This window comes from Neoarius graeffei, chromosome 27 (genome assembly GCF_027579695.1).
Source record: "Neoarius graeffei isolate fNeoGra1 chromosome 27, fNeoGra1.pri, whole genome shotgun sequence".
NCBI classification, from domain to species: Eukaryota; Metazoa; Chordata; class Actinopteri; order Siluriformes; family Ariidae; genus Neoarius; species Neoarius graeffei.
In genome coordinates, this window is record NC_083595.1 from 18,939,968 (window position 1) to 18,959,982 (window position 20,015).

The 20,015-nt window shown below is 44.1% G+C and overlaps 1 protein-coding gene across 1 annotated transcript in view; it reads right to left on the minus strand.

Moving 5' to 3' along the window:
- The window catches only part of tnnt3b (troponin T type 3b (skeletal, fast)), a 69,881-nt gene that overhangs the window by 16,657 nt on the left and 33,209 nt on the right, over positions 1-20,015 (minus strand). The window contains exons 9-11 of the mRNA XM_060911544.1: positions 12,822-12,935; positions 12,281-12,390; positions 12,088-12,178 (exon numbers count right to left, since the gene is read on the minus strand). Of these exons, the coding sequence (XP_060767527.1) occupies positions 12,088-12,178; positions 12,281-12,390; positions 12,822-12,935 (315 nt within the window). The remainder of the gene's footprint in view (positions 1-12,087; positions 12,179-12,280; positions 12,391-12,821; positions 12,936-20,015) is intronic.

A 20,015-nucleotide genomic window follows, 5' to 3' on the forward strand; every position in this document is an offset into this window, starting at 1 on the left:
ACTGCATTGGCTCCCAATCAAATTTCGTATTGATTATAAAATACTACTATTGACCTTTAAAGCACTAAATGGTCTCGCACCACAGTACCTGAGTGAACTTCTGCTCCTCTATGACCCGCCATGCCTACTTAGATCAAAAGGTGCAGGCTATCTGCTGGTACCTCGTATAGTGAAGGCTACATCAGGGGGCAGAGCCTTTTCTTACAAAGCCCCACTGTTATGGAACAGCCTTCCAAGTAATGTTCGGGAATCAGACACAGTCTCAGCATTTAAGTCTAGGCTGAAAACATATCTGTTTAGTCAAGCCTTTTGTTAATGGTGTTTATGAGGTAAAGGAGTAGATCTGGAGGGTCCTCAGACATAGAGTGTTTTGGTAAACTGGGATGTATGGATGCTGTCAGTCCCCACTCGCTTGCTCACTCGAGTTTGTTGACGGTGTAGTGGCTGGCTGCTTTATGTCCCGGGGCTCCCTCATGCCTGTGTTACCTTCTCGCTCTCTCCTTTTAGTTATGCTGTCATAGTTAGTTGCCAGAGTCCCTGCTTGTACTCGGTGCAATATGTATACTGTTCCTACTTATTCAGGTGACATTGGGCATACCTAACCACCTGTGTTTTCTTTCTCTCCCCCCCACCCCAAATCTGTCCCTCTGAGTTACATGGAGTCAACAGGAAATCTTTTGGTGGAGACGGTGGGGACCTCGACTGGCTATCGTAGCCTGCAGGGAATCAGCCGTCAGACATTCCGTCACATGTCCCAGACCCGGTGAAATGTAACTGAATTGTCTTGGCCAGGCCTAAGGGTCCCATCTGCATCTCATCATTGCTGAGGAGTGTGCTCCCATCACCCAATCAAGCATCCAGCCAGAGCAGGTCATGATATATTTTTTACCATATTAACATGCCATTGTGTGTTATGCCTGATGTAAAGACTCTCGTCTCTGCGAGCCTACCACACAGATTTAATACTTGTCATTTTTAGGGCATACCTAACAACGTGTTTTCTTTCTCTCTCCCCCCCCCACCCATCTGTCCCTCTGAGTTGCATGTTGATCCTGGGATTGAGATGCTGGCCTCTTCTGCCCCTCGGACCTGCTTGATCCATCCTGGTGCCCTGTGTCTGGTCGGAGTTTTATCGCCCCACTCCTGTGAAGGACGGCCCCATGAGGACAGTTGAGGGTTATACCTGTTAAAACTGTTAATATTATAGTCAGGCTGTCTGTTGTTGCCCAAATGAGGATGGGTTCCCTTTTGAGTCTGGTTCCTCTCGAGCTTTCTTCCTCATGTCGTCTGAGGGAGTTTTTCCTTGCCACCGTCGCCACAGGCTTGCTCATTGGGGATAGATTAGGGATAAAATTAGCTCATGTTTTAAGTCGTTCAAATTCTGTAAAGCTGCTTTGCGACAATGTTTATTGTTAAAAGCGCTGTACAAATAAGCTTGATTTGATTTGATTTGATTTGACTTGATGGCATTCAGAGCATCTTCTGAGACCATGTTCTCCCTGGCATAGAGCTTGGAGTAGTGCTCTACCCAGCGCTCCATCTGTTTGGTCCGGTCCTGAATGATCTCGCCTGTGGTGGACTTGGGGCGGTCTTCTTCTGAGTTGGGCCCAGGGCCAGCTTGATGCTGTCATACATCCCCCTGATGTTACCGGTGTCTGCTGCGACCTGGATCTTGGAGCAGAACTGTAGCCAATAGTCATTGGCACAACACCTGGCAGTCTGCTGGACTTTGCTGCAGGCAGCCTGAAGGACTTGCAGATTCCTCTCACTAGGGCTGGCTTTGTATGTAGCCAAGACATTCCTCTTCTCCTCAATGACAGGTCTCAGGTCTTCAGTGTGGGCTTCAAACCAATTAGCTGATTTGCCAGTCTTTCTGCCAAAGGTGTCCATAGTGGTGTTATACACTGTCTCTCTGAAATATTCCCATCTGTCACAGGCATTTGCTGATGGTGAGCCTGGCAAGGATTTCTCCAGCGCAGCAGCAAATTCCTCAACCTTTCCTTGGTTGGCAGTCTTGCTGGTGTCAATGCGAGGTCTGCCCTCCTTTTTAGTATGGGGCACAGTCTCTTTGTGTGCAGCTTGATCTTGCTACAGACCAAGGAGTGGTCAGAATCACAATCGGCACTCTGCTAGGTGCGGGTGAGCCTGATGTTTGGTAGGCTGGGGTGTCTGGTGAGGATCAGGTCAAGTTGTTGCCAGTGCTTGGAGTGGGGGTGTCTCCAGGAGACTCTGTGCTGAAGGTGGTGCTGGTGACACACAAGTTGTACTGGTGACACACACACAAGTTGTGCTGGCAGCAGAGTTCCAGCAGGCACTGTCTGTTCTCATTCATCCTCTTGGTGCCAAACATTCTGAGACATACAGGCCAGGAGTTGTAGTTGGTGCCCACTCTGGCATTGAAGTCATCAAGGATGAACAGGAACTCTTTCCCAGGGATCTGGCTTATGGCTGTGTTGAGTTCATTGTAGAATTTGTCTTTGGCATTGGCAGGTGAAATCAGCGTTGGGGCATAAGCGCTGATGAGATTGGTGGGTCCAGCTGGGGTATTGAGCTGGAGAGAGTAGTGACTCACAGGTGCCAAGCAGGAAATGACATTGAAACCAAATTGTTAAAGTCGTCGCACCCAGCATTTATGAATGGGCATCCAACCATAAAATATTGCTTCAATGTTTCTCTTATGGCAGTTATCAGTAAAGTTCGTAAGTGAAGGACTTGAAACCATATGGTTGAAGGTGTCACTCCCAGTAGGACTGGTGTTAGATGTGGGCCCAGTCAGATTGATAGTCAACGACCAAATCAGAATTTTAGAGTTAGCACATGGAACATCAGAACAATGAGAGGGAGATCAGGCGAAGTAGTGGAAGCGTTGTTCCGGCAGAACATTGACATCTGTGGCATTCAGGAAGTCCAGTGGAGAGGAGCATCCATCAGAATGATCACAGGGAAAGATTCAAGGTATAAGTTATTTTGGGTTGGTAATGAGAAGGACATTGGAGGTGTTGGGATTCTACTTGCTGAAAAGTGGGTGGAAAATGACTATGATGTGAAGCATGTATCCTATTGAATCATGCTTATCAAACTCATTGTTGGAAAATGTATTGTGACCGTGCTATCAGCCTATGCTCCACAAGCTGGCCTCAGCGATGATAAAGACTCTTTCTACCAAGATCTACTAGCAACTGTAGCCAAAATAGGTGCTTTGGAGATCCTCTTCCAATGTAGTGACTTCAATGGACACATTGGAATGATGGCTGCTGGATATGATGGTGTTCATGGAGGAAAGGGTTATGACATTCGAAACACAGGGTGAAAGGTTACTTGAGTTTGCTGTTGCCAAGTTTGCCGAGTTTGCTGTTGCCTAGTTGTAGCCAACTCCCATTTCATGAAGAGAGATAATCATCTGGTGATGTATGAGTCTGGGGGCAATCTTAGTCAAGTGGATTACATCCTGGTCAAGCAACGCGACCTCAAACTGGTGCGCAATGCAAAAGTGATTCAAAATGAGGAATGTGTTACCCAGCACAAGTTAGTGGTATGCAATGTCAAGCTATCACACTCGGTGAGTTGGCAGAAAGAGTTTGTGCCTAAAAGGCATGTCTGGAAGCTGAAAGAGGACAACATACGCAATGAGTTTAAGACCCGTTTGCAGGAGTGTGTTAACAACATGGTAGGCAGTGATGCTGAATGTATATGGATGGAACTCAAAGACAGCCTCCTGTATGCTGTTGATAAGACCTGTGGCTAGACAAAGAAGAGGTTATGGAGAAGACAAACCTGGTGGTGGAATGAGGATGTCAGCAGCCCAGTGAAAGAGAAACGCAAGCTGTGGAAAGCCTGGAAGAACGGGGGTAGCAAAGAGGATTACCTGGCAGCTAAACACCGGGATAGAACTGCAGTTTATTTTGCCAAGAGGAATACCAAAGAGATCACCTTTACTGGCATAGATTCAGGCACGGACAGCATCTACTGTGTGGCAAAACAAATGCACAGAGAGAACCAAGATGCAGTAGGTGAGAAATGTATTCTTGATGATGATGGCAACATGGCATTTGATGAGGATGCTAAAAAGAAGGCCTGGAAACAACACTATGAACGGCTACTTAACATCGAATTTCCTTGGTCTCAAAGCCTTCCCCCAGCAGATCCTGTCACTGGACCACCATGTTATGTCACTCATAAAATGGTCTTTGATGTACTGAAGAAAATAAAAATGGGCAAAGCAGCTGGTCCTTCTGGCATTGTTGCTGAAATGTTGTGTGCATCCCCCGAGGTGTGTTGCCAAGTTGTTGCAGATTTGGCCAATGCTATTGTGAGAGAGGAAAAGATCCCTACAGACTGGGACGAAAGCATAATCCTTACTCTGTTTAAAGGTAAAGGTGATGCATTGATTCAAGTCAACTACAGAGGCCTGAAGCTTACAGAACAGGTACTTAAGATCATTGAGAGAGTAGTGGAGAAAATCATCAGAGGTTATGTCAACATTGATGAAATGCAGTTTGGGTTTTGCCCAGGACGAAGTACCACTGATGCTATTTTCATCTTCAGACAGCTACAAGAAAAAATATTTGGCCAAGCAAAAACATTTGTACTTAACATTTGTAGACCTTGAAAAGGAGTTTGATAGGGTTCCCTGAAGAGTGCTGTGGTGGGCGATGCAGGTGGTTGGGATGCCTGAATGGATTGTCAAACTGGTACAAGCCATGTATAGTGGTGCAAAGAGTCAGGTGCGGGTCAACAGCTCACTCAGTGAAGAGTTTGAGGTGAAGGTTGGGGTCCATCAAGGATCTGTTTTGAGCCCCCTGTTGTTTATAATTGTGTGAGAGGCCTTATCAAGAGAGATTTTGGGGTTGATTATCCTTGGGAGATGCTTTATGCAGATTACCTGGTCATAGTTGCAGAATCCTTGGATAAACTGCTTGAGAAGCTGAACCAATGGAAGGTTGGTCTTGAGGAAAAGGGCCTGAAAGTCAACATGGGGAAGACCAAAGCCATGATATCTGGTAATGACCTAAAAACATGCAGAATCTCTGGAAAATACCCTTGTGGTGTGTGCAGAAAAGGGGTTGGCAATAATTTAATTTTCTTTAGTGGTTGCAAAATGTGGGTACACAAAAGATGTTCTGGTGTGCAGGGGAGGTTAGTTGAAAACCCAGATTACAAGTGTCAGCATTGTCTCAGAGGAGCATGCTTGCGGTTGATGCAAGACCATACAGTGAGGTAATGTTGGCAGGTAGCAAACTAGAGGTCGTCGATAGCTTTGTATACCTTGGTGATGGTATCTATCCAGGAGGTGGTTGTGAACTGGCAATGATTATCAGAACTCATTCTGCTTGGGGAAAGTTTAGAGAGCTGTTGCCATTGTTAACCTGCAATGCTGTCTCACTTCATACCCATGGTCAACTATACAGCAGTTGTGTGCGTAGCACCATGTTATACAGTTCTGAACATTGGGCACTCTGAAGAGATGACCAAAAATGGCTTGAGCGTAATGAAAGAGCCATGCTTTTATGGATGTGCAATGTCAAAAGAGGAACATGAATTAGCACATCTCTTCTGCGGATGCTGAACCTCCGTCGCCTTGACACTGTCCTCAGATGCAATCATCTCCATTGGTTTGGACATGTTCAATACAGTAATTCTTGGATCAACAGATGTACTACCTTGGAAGTTGAAGGTGCGAACAACCATGGCCGACCTCGAAAAAGCTGGAAAGAATCTGTCCGTGCTGACTTGAAACTATGGAATATCGCAGGAGGCAGCAACTCAAGACCGTGCTGAATGGAGAGCTCTGCTGAAGACTGCTAGTTATACACACATCTGACGTGTCAACTGACTCAAAACAGATAATGAGAGAGTGTGAGTGAGACAAGATTCGCTTGGTTCCTTCTAAGGGTGGGATGATAGAACTCAACAGGCTGTTTCTGACAGCAAACCCCATTCCATGCTCTCTAGTCTCATCAGTTGGTTTCCCTTGCCAGAAAAAGGAAAAGTCTTTCTCTCTCACAGATCCAGAGTCCAGGAGTCTGGTTTCTTGGAGGGCGACACTGTCCATCTGCAGTCTGCTCAGCTATGACCATGGTCTTGCGAGCGTTACTGGATATATTGAAGGTTGTCAGAGAAACATGGTGTCATGGTTCTCATGTTCCAAGTGCCCAGCTTAAGGGCCAAGATTTTCTTCTTTGTAGGCTTGTTGCTTGGTGCACAGTTGTCGATCCACTTGTCGGTTTTCACCCTAAGCCCCACGCACCCAGTGAGGCTAACGGACCATGGAGAGGTAGCACCTTAGGCTGGGGGCTGCCCAGCTTGAGGCGGGTGGGGGCTGCCCAGCTTGAGGCAAGTGGGGGCTGCCCAATGACGCTGTATGACCCCTCCCACCATTGGAAGCAGCCCCTGGCGTCTAGCTCTACACCAATCAAGAAGACGATGTAGGGACAGCGGCCATGCCCGTAACCATGGTAACCCTTTCACAACCAGTTTGAAACACACCCATCTCTGTACTCGATGCCATGTTTTATCTCCTCCCCTTCCTCTGACTTCCTGTAATGGTATTGGACAGAGAGGATACTTGATACCAGGTACAGTGATGTCATTACTGCTTTAAATCAGCGAGGGAAATGAAATCTCTCTCTCTCTCTCTGGCCATGGATGTCCTCTCTGGTGGACTCCATGTGTGAAAGAGAGGCCAATGCATTTGATGCTACAGAAGGACGGAGAACAAAGAACCAGCTATTGATACTGGACTTTAGCCAAAGTTCAATGTGCTTGACCTTTGCGGAGTTGTAATAATAATAATTGAACTGGTTATAGTTACTGCAGCCTACGCAGTACTTCAAAAAGGAAAGATGCGACCGGATCCCTCTGCCCCTTTTCTCCACCATCGACGAAATTATAAGCAAGACTCTTTCTAGATCATTGGGTGCCCGATGAGACGCCGAGGATCTCCAGCTGATGAGCTGCAGAAGGAGCAAAACCGTCTTCACTCCAGATCTGTGTTCCGCGCTATCTCAGATCAGAAGGCTTACTTCAGTACCGTCTTCTCCCGGATAACAGAAGGCACACTTCCAATCGCTAATAAGAGTGATCGCCCCAAGTAAGGAACAAAACAGTCTTCTTCCCGAATCGGAGAAGGCACACTTCCAATCGCTAATGAGTAAGGCTGGCATCTGGGCAAAGTTTGTTAGTTTTACTTGTAGCTAGTTAACATGAACAATGTTGTTTATTTGAATTCATTTATGATTTTAAATGTACGCATTTTGATTCACATGAAAGTCTGTCTTAGACCATGTGTTGTTGATTTACTTTGTTTACTATCGGGTTAGTTAGATTGTGCATGCTCTCTCTCTCTTTTTAACCAAGGCTAGTTCAAACTCCAGATTCCTTTGTCTTAATTTTCGCACACTCTCCTTGTAGGCATGGCCTGGCATGGCTAGTGCATTACACACACACACACACACACGATTTTCCCCATCACATTTTAACATCCACTCACCCTATTACTTCTGATCACCATTAGTGCCTAAATTATCATACACACTACTGGTTCTTATATGTATATATGTTGTATATATTGTATCATCATTTCTATTGAATTATTCTTTGGCTACTATTGTTGCTATATCTGATCAGTATTAGTTTGCTAATTCCTGTCAGTTATTTCAAGAAATGGTATCTTTGGAATAAACTGTGTCCAGTCTATTGTCACAATATTCACTGAAGTGCCAACCTCTGCCAAGAAAAGAACTCTAATTGCCTTCACCCATTTTATTAATGAATTTATGAGACTGATACCTTTTAACATGAGACTGATTTCATTTATTTTAATAGTTTAGCTATAAACTATTAGATACACTAATTAATGATTAATTTATGAGACTGATTAATGAATTTATGAGACTGATTTGGTAAGCCCATTGCACCTACAATGACTTATAACCGGAATCTGCTACTTCCCGTGTTTTGTTGACGCTGTGTAGTGAAGCTGAAGTGACCTCTCCAGTATGCAGGGCCTGGGTAGATGAGTATGGAAGACGGGTCTCCCCCCTTCATGTCACTGAAAGTGTCCATAGGAAAGGCAGAAGCCAGTATGCATGGTTCCAGTGACATCGCAGGAATTGCCAGGACAAAGCTGTGTACAGTGACGGGCTGCCTTAGGGACTCCGGCTCCGGATTTTCTTTCAGGGTTTACTCCCTTAGTCTTTCCCTTTCTCGAGGAGTCCACAAGACAGTGGAGCTATTTTACCCATAGCTGTGGGTATGGTTTCTGGGTACCAGGATATATCCACACACTGGTGGGCCTGTGTGCCATGGACCTAGGGGCCAAACTGCCTCAGAGTCCCTTGTAGTTCACCCTGAGCCCACAAGGCACTCAGTTTCCGTGTGTCACCATGAGGGGGCACTACATAGGGCTTGCTGAAGGAGAGACTATGTACCTGCAAGGAAAGACTGACACACTCAGCTTTCCCTTTTGCAGTGCTGTAAAACAGCAGTGCTAACCAGCGGTGATAACTCAGAGCTACCACACTTGACATGTCACAACAGCCATTGAGACACACAAATATGTATTTAAATATTTACAAACATATCTGTATATTGTCACTGTCCATCACTGTATAAATATGTGTGCAAAATATACTATCACTATGCTGCAGTACTTACTTCTGGCACTTATTATCTGTAAATAATACTATATTTTGCACTTCTGGTTAGATGTTGGCTTTGTATCTGTACTCTGCACACTGACAAAGTTGAATTTAATCCAATTTAATGTAATAGGGAAAAGAAAAAAAAAAGACTTTAGGTTTTGGGTTGCACAAGTTTTAATTTATTTTGGGTGTTCTGAAATCAACACAGGGTCAAAAGTATATACACACAGTCAAAAATGTACATACACCCACTTAGATTATTAATTCTGTATTCCTTTCATTTTGCCAAGGGCAAGGCTTCTTCCTGTTTGCGATCATGATCGACTACTGTACAGCTAGTAGCTTCTCTGTGCCGACATAGAGTTTGTTTGAAAAGTACAAGTTATTGGCAGATGTAGCCACTTTGCCAAGGACTGGAACTATCAAGGCACAGGCCTGTCATGAACTGGAAGCTGTATGTTGCATAAGTTATAACACCTATCCTGTTTTAATGCGAGTCAACCCACAATCAATGAAGTCAAATCAGTCTTAGTTGAGCAAGTCAGGAATGGTATTTCTTACTTTCACCATAAATTTTTATTTATATGACTTTGGTCAATAGCTGTAAAAGGCCTCGGCCTTAAAATCAGTTCCTGCTATGATGTCACGCACTCAGGGCTGGCTTGATCAGCGGGGCAGCTAGAATGGCAACTTTGCGGTCGATTTTAACTCTCAAATATATATATATTTAATTCCCATTCATGCAGCATACAAGAGTCAAGGATGGAGATACTGTCCACTCAGAAATTTATTTAAAAATAAAGGCTCTGCGTATCTCCTTTAAGCTTTTGGAATGACCTTCCCAAAGTCAGGTCCATGACAAGAAACCAACAAATTTAATTGAACTCTACTAATTCTGACAAGCTGAGGAGTCAAACATCCAACCAGAATTCTGCCAGTCTGTGTGTGTGTGTGTGTGTGTTTGTTTGTTTGTTTGTTGTACAATCCTTCCTCAGAAAAAGAACAGTTCAAAGGAATCATTGAAAGCCCATGACATTCATGTCCATGATGAGTGCATGTAAACTTCTGACTGCAACTGTAGCTCTTGGGTTTTTCTTTACATCTCTGACTATTAAATGGTCTCACCTTGGACTGGGACGCCCACTCCTGGGAAGATTTGCAAACAATTCTTCTCACAAAGGAATGGTGAATTTCAAATTGTTTGGAGATACATTATAGCTCATCCCAAATTGATGAGCTGTAGCAACTGTTTTACTGAGGTCATGGCTGATGTACTTTGTTCTTGACATGATGTCGATCCACACCTGAATGCTCCAGAACACCAAACTTCTAAAAAATTTTATTTTTGTAGAGGTACGGTAGTTACACTTTGTGATGATTAACTAATCTTGTGCATTTTATTACTAACACCTAGCTGCTAATTATTCTCTTAATGATTATGGAAGTAGGAAGGTTGTGAATTATTTTTTCCCACCTGGTTTCTTAATGTTGGTTTACTTTATTTGGGGAAAAAATGACTACATATTGAAATCTATTGTGGTTTTATTTTATCATTATTTTGTCAAAAATATTGGTTATTTTCCTGTTTGTTTAGAAATTGGTGAGGACCACACAATTGTTATTTAGAGACAAATAAAAACAAGGAGGGCATGTTTTCTTTTTCCCCATAGAGTTACACTTTGCACTTACATTTACCTTTATCAAGTTTACAACACCAAGTGTTTTAGGTCTTGTAACATAAAAACATGCAGACTGTAACAAAATAAATTGCAAATTATCAACTTCTAGCTTTTTACAAACAGGTACAGTAGACTTACGGTAACTCAGTGTTCTCGCCCTACTTTTTTTTTTTAATATATATTTACACAGTGTTGAAATCTTGTGGGGTTATGTACATTGAGGAAGAAAACCTTAGGTTGTCAATGTATTTTTCAGGGCAATCTGCAATGTTTGGTCATATGAACACTGCACAACTAGTGCACATTTTCAGGTACAATTGGCCATTCATCCAATGGCACAAGTTTAAATTCTAGAACTGCCAATGAACCACTGCTAGGCTCTTGAGCAAAGCCCTTAACCTTCAATTAAATAAACTATATCCTCTCTCAATATCAGTGCTGGGCTGGGAATGGTCCACCATCCACAGTGATATTTAGTGTGTTGTGCCTAGTGATAGATGGGCTACAGCAGTGGTACACCTGCTAAGTACATCTAAATATTTACATGTACCTGATCAAATATCCTGATGTACCTGATAAATGTATATCGCTCAGCATCAGCAAAATAGCCTTAAGAATTTCTGAATATACTGTAAATGTATAGTGTAAGTTTAGAATCTGCTTTGCGACAATGTTTATTGTTAAAAGCGCTATACAAATAAACTTGATTTGATTTGATTTAGAATCTGATCCATTAAAGCCATTCATTCCCATCAGTATCTAATAACTTTAATTAGACCACATAAATTTAATTAGTTTGTTTTTTTTTTCTTTTTTTTTCCAGCAGAAAGTTAGCCTAGTAAACTAGACCCACCCGCCTAGTGGCCAAAAATATTTTTGCCTAGCGAGTGGGTCTAGCCTCGCACCATATAAACAAAAACACCCCGGGCATCAAATCATGCCCGCCAATCACAACGCAAGGTTTTTGTTTGGATTCTTTGGGCGGGCTTTTGCAGGAGTGACGACAAAGCTGTGCGACGCTGGAGAAAGCACAGCAGGAAAGATGGCTACGGCTAGTGAACAGCGCACGTTTGACTCCGCTTTGGAATCAGTTTTAGAAGAATTAGACTTGGAGTTTTCATTGAAACATGAGCAGGAAGAGGCTCTCCGCTCGTTCCTTTTCAAGAAGGATGTTTTCGCTGTTTTGCCGACCGGCTATGGCAAAAGTCTGATCTACCAGCTAGCTCCGCTCATAGCCAAAAGGATGGGGCTAGTTTGTGCAGTACGAAGAATTAATAAACAGCTTTGAAACATTACTTTTTGATTGTTTCTTATTTTCCCGTTATTTTAAATTTAAGGGAAATTATTTCACCAAACACCACTAAATAAAAACTCTCAAAAACAGTTTAAGCAAACCCTTGAAAAACACTTGAAAAAAATAAGAGTGTATGTTAAGTATGTGGTACAGACCCCAAACTTGTGGTCATTATTTCCAAACTTCTTAATATCTAGAACCTGTTTATTAATTAATACGCATTTTGAAAAATTATTTATTTCAAGGTCTCCCCCACTGCGTGCTCTGACTACGTCACAGTCACTGTTGCACTGATTGGTCAGAGCGTTGGCCTATACGCACAGAGACAGTTTGAAAGACAGCGGTTTGTTCCACCCCCACCCGTCAGAAATGTCTACGGATCGAGGCCAGACTAAATATTCACATTTAGTCTGGCTTGCCAGGCTAGCAGAAAGTCTGATTCAGATGAAAATCATTATTATGTAATTCTCACCTCATACTTCTGCCTCTTTAACTTCTCAATGTGGTCAAATTTTTCAGACTCAAGATTGTACATCCAGTCCCACAGCTCCTTGGCTTTATCCCTAAACACACAATGATGTTTTTATTTATTTTTTTTTATTATTCAGGGATGTTCTATAATATTAGACACCAGTAAAAGCTGGACCATAAGCATTTGCACAGACCTCAGCTTGTCTTCATTCAAATGATCAATGTTTAGAGGCTTGCGTCTGTCAGCCAAGATCTTTCTTTTTTTCTCTCTCTCTGTCTGTTTCTTTCCCTTCTTTTGGTCAGCCTGAATCAGAAATGGCATAAATTAAAGTGGGGGAGGTTAAAGAGTATGAGTACTGGTGAATCAAAGTTTAGTAGGTATGGGCTGAATAAAGATATTACAGTCACAGAGATTAATGTTAATATAAATTAGTGATTAGGATAATGACAATGATAGATGGTGATCAGTATCAGCCTTACTATTTTTTTTCAACTATTTTGTTCATCAGGAGCACAACTACGAATAATACAGACAAAGTATCTTTTTTTGGGATCTTTACCCAAATCCATATCCAACTACTTACTTTACATTAGTACCCCAACTGTGGACAAACCATGTTCATCAAGGAAAGCTTATCACTAGTCAGGTTATAACACTACACCATGCCTGTCATTTAGTGGTACACTTCAGGTATATGATTAATAAATGGTAAGGGGTGATGATCAAATATATACCTTCTGCAGGTAGCTGCTGTAGTTGGAGCCCATGCTTGTCAGAACAGATTTTTTCTTCGCATCATCTTCTGCCTTCTTCTTTGCATCTGCCTCTTCTTTCCTCAGCCTTTCCTCCTGTCAAACACATGCAAAGATGTTCATTTGTAAGAAAATATAATACAACCCCAATTCCAAAAAATAGGGATGCTGTGTAAAATGTAAATAAAAACAGAATGCAATTATTTGCAAATCCTTTTCAACCTACATTTAACCCTCTGGGGTCTGAGGGTATTTTCTGGCATGCTAATTATTTTTGGCATGCTCTGATTTTGTTGTCAATTTCAACAAATCTAAGCAGTGTTTTCAAAGTCATATGACTTTTTTGTATTCAGTAAAGGTTCAGCTACAATAATATCCATGTAGTATGCATGTCATGATTGTACTTAAAAAAAATAAAATAAAGATAAATTAAGATGTTGTAAAAAGCAGTTTTAGAACTGTGCTGGAACGTGTGAAGAAGCATGACCTTACCCATTGTGGCAAACCATTTTGATCACATGAGGTGATTTTGTTCAGTCTTAGGAATGTCTAAAGTACAAAAACTTAAATCTGCTCCATTGATTTGGACAATTAACTGGCCATCAAAAAGAATTGTGTCCTACGGTTTTGGGATAAAAGGTTGGCAGTGGGAGGGGTATTCAATGAGAAAGGGTAAAAATGTCCATTCTATTCCATGAGAAGAGAGAAAACCCCTCCCACTGCCAACTCTTAATCCCATCAGGTCAACTCTTAATCCCATCAGATCAAGTCACAATGGGTAAGGCAATGTTTATTTCACACATTCCAACACAGTTCTAAAACTGCTTTTCACAACAGCTTCATCAGGGCCAGAGCACCGAGGTGCAAGGCCTATGATGCAAAGCCCTATTGTTTCGGCTTGTTTTTCTTCTCCTTATTATTATTAGGACCCTAGCACCAAGGTGATGGCCTATGGCCTGCACAATAGGTGCAAAGCCCTATTGTTTTTGGCATGTTTCTTCTTTTTTTTCTCCATAGAAGAACTTTTGAGGCATTTGCAATGCTCGAAAACTCATGAATTTTGGCACAAATTACAAAAAGTTTCACTGAGGGGTGGCACGGTGGTGTAGTGGTTAGTGCTGTCGCCTCACAGCAAGAGGGTCCGGGTTCGAGCCCTGTGGCCGGCGAGGGCCTTTCTGTGTGGAGTTTGCATGTTCTCCCTGTGTCCGCGTGGGTTTCCTCCGGGTGCTCCGGTTTCCCCCACAGTCCAAAGACATGCAGGTTAGGTTAACTGGTGACTCTAAATTGACCATAGGTGTGAATGGTTGTCTGTGTCTATGTGTCAGCCCTGTGATGACCTGGCGACTTGTCCAGGGTGTACCCCGCCTTTCGCCCGTAGTCAGCTGGGATAGGCTCCAGCTTGCCTGTGACCCTGTAGAACAGGATAGAGTGGCTAGAGATAATGAGATGAGAGATGAGTTTCACTGAGCAAGGGACTGGGCGTGGTCCCGGAGCTCTATAGTGCCTCTGAGAACAAGCTATGGTTGAGATGAAGTTGCTCGGATCAGCCCGAGATTTGGTTTGATCAATACTCATGTGATACAGGACAAAAGTTCACCGAGTTGTATTTGACTCCTCCCAACAGGAAGTCAGCCATGTTGGATGGAATGTGGGATTTTGAAAATTTCCCATGCTGTTTTGAGGGGCAGGTGTCATGTTTTAACAAACTCCTCCTAGGTGGTTTGTTGGATCCATGCCATATTTGGTGCACATCGTGTCAAGGTGTTGCTGATGTTAAATTGTGAAGGGATTAGCGATATCTCTTAAGATGTTGAAATGGCGAACCAATAAATTTATACGTTATGCCATGCAAAGAGGAAGTGGGTCATAAATTCAGAATCAGACTTTGTCATTGTACCAAGTACAACAAAATTAAAAGCCAATGTTAAAGTACAAGCCCACATAAAAATAGAACAAGACCACATAGGAATAGAACAGTGCTCAAAATATACAACAAACAGCATACATAAAAAATAATTTTTAAAAAGTGCATATTGCATTTATACTATTGTGGTGGATAACGAATAATAAATAATATGGAACAGTTAATAAGGAGTGGGGTTAGTGCATGTTTGCATTCAGCAGGGTTATGGCTCCAGGGATAAAACTGTTCTTGATTCTGTTAGTCCTGGACCTGATGCATCTGTAGCACCTTCAAGAGGGCAGCACATTAAACAAATGATGGCTTGGGTGAAAACTGTCCTTAGCAATATTCCTTGCTCTGGTGAGGCAACGAGAGTTGTAGATGTCATCCAAGGTGGGGAGATGGTGGCCGACAATTTTCTGCGCTGTCTTAACCATTCTCCGCAGCCTCTTCCTGTCTGCTTCAGTGTGCCTGGCATACCACACAGAGATGCAGTATATCAGCAGGCTCTCAATGCAGGATCTGTGGAAGGTCTCCAGCAGCTTTCTATCCAGGTTGTTCTTCCTGAGCACCCTCAGGAAGTGTAGTCGCTGCCGGGCCTTCTTGAGAACTGCTGTGGTGTTTTCAGAAGAGGAGGGGTCTGCAGAGATGAGGGTGCTGTTAGGACTAGGACTGTTTTGGCCTCTAGAGGCCGCTGTTATTTCCTTTTCGTGTCATGTTTATTTTGGCCTCTAGAGGCCGCCACTGTTCCTGTGTTTTGTGTTTGTGTTAATTGCCTGTTTAGTCCTGATTATCTTCAGTTTGTGTATTTATACCCCCTGAGTTCAGTCCTCTTGTCACGGAGTCTTTGTGCTGTTATGCTTATCTCCAGTTTCCTCTGTACCGTGTTCTTTGTTTTGCACTTTGCTTTTCTTTTGGACCTAGTAGTTACTGTGGTTTTGGATCTTCTGAGCTTTGGTATTTTTGCCTTTTCTGTTTTTTTGGCTTTTGTTTTGTACTTTTGGATTTTTTAACCTTTTGATACTTTTTTCTACTTCTGCCTCACGCCTCTGCATTTGAGTCATCCCCCTGGTGGCCTAGTGGGGGTTTGCTGGATTATCACACCAACGAACCAGGTTCGAATCCCAGCAAAACCCTAACAGAAAGATTCCGTCATGACCGACTCAGCAGAGGCTGCTTCATGCCCTTCGGACTCACCAATGCACCCGCTGTTTTTCAGGCCCTAATCAACGACATCTTAAGGGACATGATTAACCTGCACGTTTTTGTCTACCTCGACGACATCCTTATCTTTTCCAAGACCGTGCAGGAGCACCGCCACCATGTCCGCCAGGTTCTCCAGAGGCTGCTACAGAACAATCTGTTTGCCAAGGCCCAGAAATGCGAATTTCATGTTCCCGAGGTCTCCTTTCTGGGATTTATTGTACGGACAGGCCAACTCCAAATGAACCCTGCCAAGACCCTGGCCGTCCGGGACTGGCCTACTCCCAAGTCCGTTAAGGAGGTTCAGCGGTTCTTAGGATTCGCTAACTTCTACCGCAAGTTCATCAGGAACTTCAGTTCTGTAGCAGCACCCCTGTCGGACCTCACCAAAGGGACAGGTGGATCTTATGTCTGGTCTCCTCAGGTGGAAAAGGCGTTCAGAGACCTCAAGGACCACTTCTGCATGGCACCCATTCTGGTCCTCCCAGACACCTCCCAACCATTCATTGTGGAGGTGGACGCCTTGGACAGTGGTGTCGGCGCGGTGCTCTCTCAACGTTCGGAAGGAAAGCTGCACCCCTGCGCTTACTTCTCCCACCGCCTGAGTCCTGCGGAGTCCTGTCCGCAGGATATATCTTCTGAGCGAGGGGCGGCATGGTGGTGTAGTGGTTAGCGCTGTCGCCTCACAGCAAGAAGGTCCGGGTTCGAGCCCCGGGGCTGGCGAGGGCCTTTCTGTGTGGAGTTTGCATGTTCTCCCCGTGTCCGCGTGGGTTTCCTCCGGGTGCTCCGGTTTCCCCCACAGTCCAAAGACATGCAGGTTAGGTTAACTGGTGACTCTAAATTGACTGTAGGTGTGAATGGTTGTCTGTGTCTATGTGTCAGCCCTGTGATGACCTGGCGACTTGTCCAGGGTGTACCCCGCCTTTCGCCCGTAGTCAGCTGGGATAGGCTCCAGCTTGCCTGCGACCCTGTAGAAGGATAAAGTGGCTAAAGATAATGAGATGAGATCTTCTGAGCGTTTTTGGATTATTACTTTTTGGATTTTTTGTGTATATATTGTAAATAAACCTTTTGATACTTTTTTCTACTTCTGCCTCACGCCTCTGCATTTGAGTCATCCCCCTGGTGGCCTAGTGGGGGTTTGCTGGATTATCACACCAACAAACCAGGTTCGAATCCCAGCAAAACCCTAACAGGTGCCAAGATATCTGAAGGTGTTGACCCTCTCTACACAGTCGCCATTGATGTAGAGGGGGATGAGGTCAGCCCTGTTCTTCCTGAAGTCAACAATGATTTATTTAGTTTCAGAGGTATTCAGGAGCAGGTTATTTGCTGAGCACCACTCTGTCAACTTCAGGACCTCGTTCCTGTAGTTCACCTCATCACTTCCTGAGATCAGCCCAACCACAGTGGTGTCGTCAGCAAATTTAATGATGGTGTTTCCAGGGTAGGCAGGGGTGCAGTCATGTGTGTAAAGAGAATAAAGTAGGGGGCTCAACACACAGCCCTGGGGAGAGCCGGTGCTGAGTGTGTGGGAGGAGGAAAAGTGAAGGCTGAGTTTCACTGTCTGGGGGCGATTTGTCAGGAAGTAATTTATCCAGGAACAGGTGAGTGAAGGAATGCCTAAGTCCAGCAGCTTGACAACTAGTATGTCTTGGATGATGGTGTTAAAAACTGAGCTGTAGTCTACGAAGAGCATTCTCACATAGCTCCCCTGCTGCTCCAAATGGCATAGGGCAGTGTGTAGAGCTGTGACTATGGCGTCTTCAGTAGATCTGTTTGCACGGTAGGCATACTGGTGTAGGTTAAAGCTGGGAGGGAGACATTCTTTGATATGATGCTGAACCAGCCTCTCGAAGCACTTTGTGATGACAGGTGTGAGAGCAACTGGGCAATAGTCCTTGAGGCTGTCTATGGTAGGTTTCTTTGGAACAGGGATGATTGTGGAAGATTTCAGGAAGGATGGGATTACAGCTTGTGACAGGGAGAGGTTAAAGATGGAAATGAAAATTCTTGACAGTTGGTCAGCACATGCCTTGAGCACCTTCCTTGGCACTCTGTCTGGACCAGCAGCTCTCCTGGGGCTCACTTCCCTGATCACCCACCTCATGTCATTCTCCTTGACAGTCAGTGAGGGAGGGCTAGGGGCTGGTGCAGGCAGTGGTGGAGTGGCTATGTGCTATTGTAGCTCAAAGCGTGCAAAAAAGCAGTTCAGCTCCTCTGCCAGCAATACATCTTAGCCTCTGGGTGTCACTACATGGCCTCTGTAGTTAAACTGTGGGTGGTAAAAGAGAGCAACTGGACTTGTTTGAAGATTCTTGAAGATGTTTCACCTCTCATCCAAAAGGCTTCTTCAGTTCTGTCTGACTAATAGGGAGTATCATGTATTTATCCTTTCATGGATGAAAAGCAATCCTAAGGTGTTGTTGAGTCATCCTGTTGGTGTGGGTCACTGGGGGCTGGGTGTGAACGGCCTAGAGAGTCGTTGGGGTGATCAATGGTTGTTGGTGAGAGGATAAATACCTGATACTCCCTATTAGTCAGACAGAACTGAAGAAGCCTTTCAGATGAGAGGTGTAAACATCTTCAAGAATCTTCAAACAAGTCCAGTTGCTTTCTTTTACCACCCACAGTTTACTATGACCTGGATGACTGAGGCCAAGTTTACATTAGACCGTATCTGTCTCATTTTCTTCACGGATGCACTGTCCGTTTACATTAAACCACCTGGAAATGCCAGGAAACGGGAATCCACCAGGGTCCACGTATTCAATCCAGATCGTGTCAGCTCCGGTGCTGTGTAAACATTGAGGATACGTGGATACGCTGTGCTGAGCTCTAGCTGGCGTCGTCATTGGACAACGTCACTGTGACATCCACCTTCCTGATTCGCTGGCGTTGGTCATGTGACATGACTGCTGAAAAACGGCGCGGACTTCCGCCTTGTATCACCTTTCATTAAAGAGTATAAAAGTATGAAAATACTGCAAATACTGATGCAAATACTGCCCATTGTGTAGTTATGATTGTCTTTAGGCTTGCCATCCTTCCACTTGCAAGTGGTAAGTTATATGCGCTGGGATCACACACACAGCGGCTCAGTCCCGAATCACTGCTTGTGTACTATACTTGCGTGCTCTGTGAGCTGTGCAAGGCCGGAGTGTGCACCCTCCAGAGGGCACTCGCTGTTCAGGGCGGAGTGATTTGGAGTGCAGGATGCCTGCGGAGCCAAGCGTATCCGTGTATTGGTGTTGCTGTGTGCACACAAATCGTGTATTGGTGTTGCTGTGTGCACACTAATCGTTTTAAAACCGTTAATCTGATGATCCGTTGATACGGTCTAATGTAAACCCCACCTGAGGATCTTCACAGACAGGCCTCTGTAGTTGGTGATGCTCTGTATACCCTGCCATACCTGCCGTGGATTGTTGTCTCAGAGATGGTTCTCTATCCTCCTCTTATAGTCTGCCTTAGCATCCCTTATTCCTCTCTCCAGATCAGATCAGGCTGCACTATACAGAGCTCCGTCACCTGAACTGTATGAACTGTATGCTAAGTCCCAGGCCCTGAGGAGCATGCAGACATGGCCGGTCATCCAGGGTTTCTCATTGGGGAAGACATGTATGCATTTAACCACATTAACATTCTCGATACAAAACTTGATGTAGGATAGGACAGACTCTGTGTATGTTGACAGGCCCTCATGTTCTAATACATCCCATGCAGTGTGTTTAAAACAGTCCTGTAACAGAGAGTGCAGCCTTGAGCCAGGTTGTAAAAGTCTTTATGGCTGGTGGTGATCTCCATCTGAGGGGGGTGCAGGGAGAGGTGATCTGACTGGCCTAGGTGAGGGAGGGGAATAGCTCTGTAAGCATGCTTGATGTTAGAATAAACATGGGTCAAAATGTTCTTCCCTCTAGTTGGACACTTCACATGCTGGTAAAAAGCTGGGAGTACTGATTTCAGTTCAGCCTGATTGAAATCACCAGCTATAATATGAACACTGTCAGGATGGCTATGCTGCTGCTTGTTTGTTTTGTTTAGCAGGAGTGCAAGAGCTGTGCTAGCAT